Here is a 3128-nt window from a genome sequence, read left to right on the forward strand (position 1 = left end):
ATAACCAGGGTTACTAACAGGTTTCCTGGGTGCAGACTGTAGCCTATCTGGGAGCAAGGAAATTCCCGTGGCGCCTCACTAACACATTTTTAGAGGAGCCTAAGGACAATCTCACAGGGATGCTAACTTTCTGCGGCTGGCACCGAATATGCCCCGAGGGGGCGAAGGCACCCCGAGACAAAGCCGGGGCTGATTCCCGCACGGCGCGGGCAGGGGACGGGCAGCGGGCAGGGCAAGGACAGCGGGCAGCGGGCTGGGGACGGGCAGGGGCGGCACGTACCGGGCAGGGACAGCGGGCCGGGGCAGGGGCCGGCGGCTCTGCCCTCCCGCTCGGCCCGGCGCCGGTTCCGACCCGCGCACGGACATGACTAAGCAGCACCTCTCCCTCCCTCCGCGGCCGCTCCCGCCGGGGCCGCCCGCCCCGCACCCGCGCCCGCCGGGGACTCACCTGCCCGCCCCGGCCCCGGCCCCGCCAGCGGCTCCTCCGCAGGGGCCGCCGCTCCTCCGCCCCGCTCCAGCCGCTCCGCCGCCGCCAGCGCCGCCCCGCTCCAGCCGCTCCGCGCCGCCCCGCTCCGCTCCAGCCGCTCCAGCCGCGCATCCCCCGCGCCCGCGGAGCCGCCGCCTCTCGCCGCCGGGGCGGGCCGGGGGCTGCCGGCAGCCGCGCCTGACGCAGGGCTCTTCCCGCCGGGGATGAAGCCCCCGGCCGCCGCCAGCCGGGAGCCCCCGCGCCCGGCGACGCTCGGGGCGGCCGGGGACCCCCCGCGCCCGCGGTAGGGCGGCGCTTCCCCCCGTTCCCTCCCGCCGCCGCCGAGCCCGCAGCCGCCCCGCAGCCCCGGCATGGAGCGCCCGCTCAACCTCAGCTGCCTCGCCGATACGACGCCGGACGGCGGCAACAGGAGCGGGTCCTCCGGCGGCCCCGAGGGCAGCCAGGCCCATCTCTCCGTCTTCAGCGTGTTGGTCCTCACCCTGTTGGTCGTGCTGGTGGTGGCCACGTTCCTCTGGAACGGGCTGGTCCTGGCCACCATCCTCCGCGTGCGCAGCTTCCACCGGGTGCCGCACAACCTGGTGGCCTCCATGGCCGTGTCGGACGTGATGGTGGCAGCGCTGGTCATGCCCCTCAGCTTGGTGCACGAGCTGTCGGGGCGGCGGTGGCGCCTGGGCCGGTCGCTGTGCCAGGTGTGGATCTCCTGCGATGTGCTGTGCTGCACTGCCAGCATCTGGAATGTCACGGCCATTGCCCTCGACCGCTACTGGTCCATCACCCGCCACCTGGAGTACACGCTCCGCACCCGGCGCCGCATCTCCAACATCATGATTGCCCTCACCTGGGCTCTCTCCGCCTTTATCTCCCTGGCCCCGCTGCTCTTTGGCTGGGGAGAGACTTACTCAGAGGACAGTGAAGAGTGCCAAGTCAGCCGGGAGCCTTTCTACACCATCTTCTCCACCTTTGGGGCCTTCTACTTGCCCCTCTGCGTGGTGCTCTTTGTGTACTGGAAGATCTACAAGGCTGCCAAGTTCCGAATTGGATCTCACAAGAGCAACTCCATCACCCCCATTACACCAGAAGCACTGGAGGTAGGTCAGCTTGGTTGTGTTTTGCTTGGGTCAAGCACTGGCAGCAGGCAAGCCTTTGTAGGAGTGGGGGAAACTTAAACCAAAAGTGTGCAAGTGAACAGTGATCCATCAAAGCCCTGTAGATCCCGGAGGCTTCCAAGGGAAGGCTGACTCCAAAGCTTTGCAAACCCAGTCTGTTGGCTCCTTCTGAGCCCCCAGCTGTGAGCCCTCAAGGTGTAGCTAAAACAACTTTGGAGCGAGCCTGAGCTCCACGTGGGCGAGTGGTGACTCACAGATGTCCCCCCATGGAATGCTGAATCAGTGCTCCCTGGCATGAATAAGGGGTCACCGTCCCTACCCTGGGGAGGCAACGGGACAGTGGATGGATGGGCTGCTGAGTCTGCTGGGGACAACACCCTGGCAACCAGCTGTGGCTCTGGGGACACTGTGAATTTACTCAGAGAGAAAACACATGTGCAGAATGTCCTTGGAAATCTTTCCTAATCATGACTGCATCGTGTCAGTTCATCCCAGGCACGGTGACTCTGCACTGTAAAGATTTCTTGCAGGGAGGAAGCAAATATGTGCTAATTTTCTTCCCTCTCCTACTAAGAACTCTTCAACTCAGTGGGTTTAGAGAAAGTAAGCAGACTTCTGTGCATGGCATGTGGGTGTGTGTCTGTTCTGCTGATCAGATTGTTAGTGGGGAAGTAATCTAATTGTGCTGCTGTGTGAGCAAAACCCCATGTACCCTTCAGAGAGTTTCTAATCTCACTTAAAATAGTTTCCATCACTCAGAAGAGGTCATTCCTCCCCTCTGAGGTCCCCTCAGTTAGTGTGACGTGGATGGCCTGTGTTTCCCCTGGAGCCTTGGCCCTTGCTGTCATTGTTGGGCTCTGTACCTGCTGTGTGGGACCACCTGACTGGGGTACATATGGTACAACTTGTGTTTGTGTTTGGCAGGTAAAGGAAGCTGCCCAGCAGCCACAGATGGTCTTCACTGTCCGTCACGCCACTGTGACGTTCCAGACGGACGGAGACACGTGGAGAGAGCAGAAGGAAAAGAAAGCTGCCCTCATGGTGGGCATCCTTATTGGGGTCTTCGTGCTCTGCTGGATCCCCTTCTTCATCACAGAGCTCATCAACCCACTCTGCTCATGTGACATCCCACCCGTCTGGAAGAGCATTTTTCTGTGGCTGGGCTATTCAAATTCCTTTTTTAATCCACTCATCTACACTGCTTTCAACAAGAACTACAACAATGCCTTCAGGAACCTATTCTTTAGGCAGCAGTGAGCAGAAAAAGCTTTCCTACTGCCCCAGGAAGTTGATTTCGAGTGTCAGTGATTCTGACCAAATTCCTGAGGAAGTTCAAAGCCACAGATACTGAGGTGATGCTCAAAATGCATTGCCATGGTTTTGTGTCCCAGAAGGAGTCCCAGTCCCTAGGCAGCCTCTCCATCCCAGCCTCTTAGCTGCTATTTTTCCTGCAAGTAGCATGTAAGGGCTTCTCCTACCAGCAGCCTGGCATCCTTGCTCCAGTACCCTGCTGGGTTCCTCCTGCCTCCCCAGTG

The 3128-nt window shown here is 61.0% G+C and overlaps 1 protein-coding gene across 1 annotated transcript; it reads left to right on the top strand.

Moving 5' to 3' along the window:
- Nucleotides 1–837: 837 nt before the first annotated feature.
- Nucleotides 838–2850, top strand: HTR5A (5-hydroxytryptamine receptor 5A; the record flags this gene model as incomplete). Its single annotated transcript, XM_083873105.1, has 2 exons — nt 838–1575; nt 2518–2850. 2 exons carry the CDS (start codon nt 838–840, stop codon nt 2848–2850), a joined length of 1071 nt encoding a protein of 356 aa, XP_083729231.1.
- Between the last annotated feature and the right edge of the window lie 278 nt (nt 2851–3128).

Source organism: Zosterops lateralis, assembly GCF_965231275.1.
Source record: "Zosterops lateralis genome assembly, chromosome: 1".
In the NCBI taxonomy this organism is placed as follows: Eukaryota; Metazoa; Chordata; class Aves; order Passeriformes; family Zosteropidae; genus Zosterops; species Zosterops lateralis.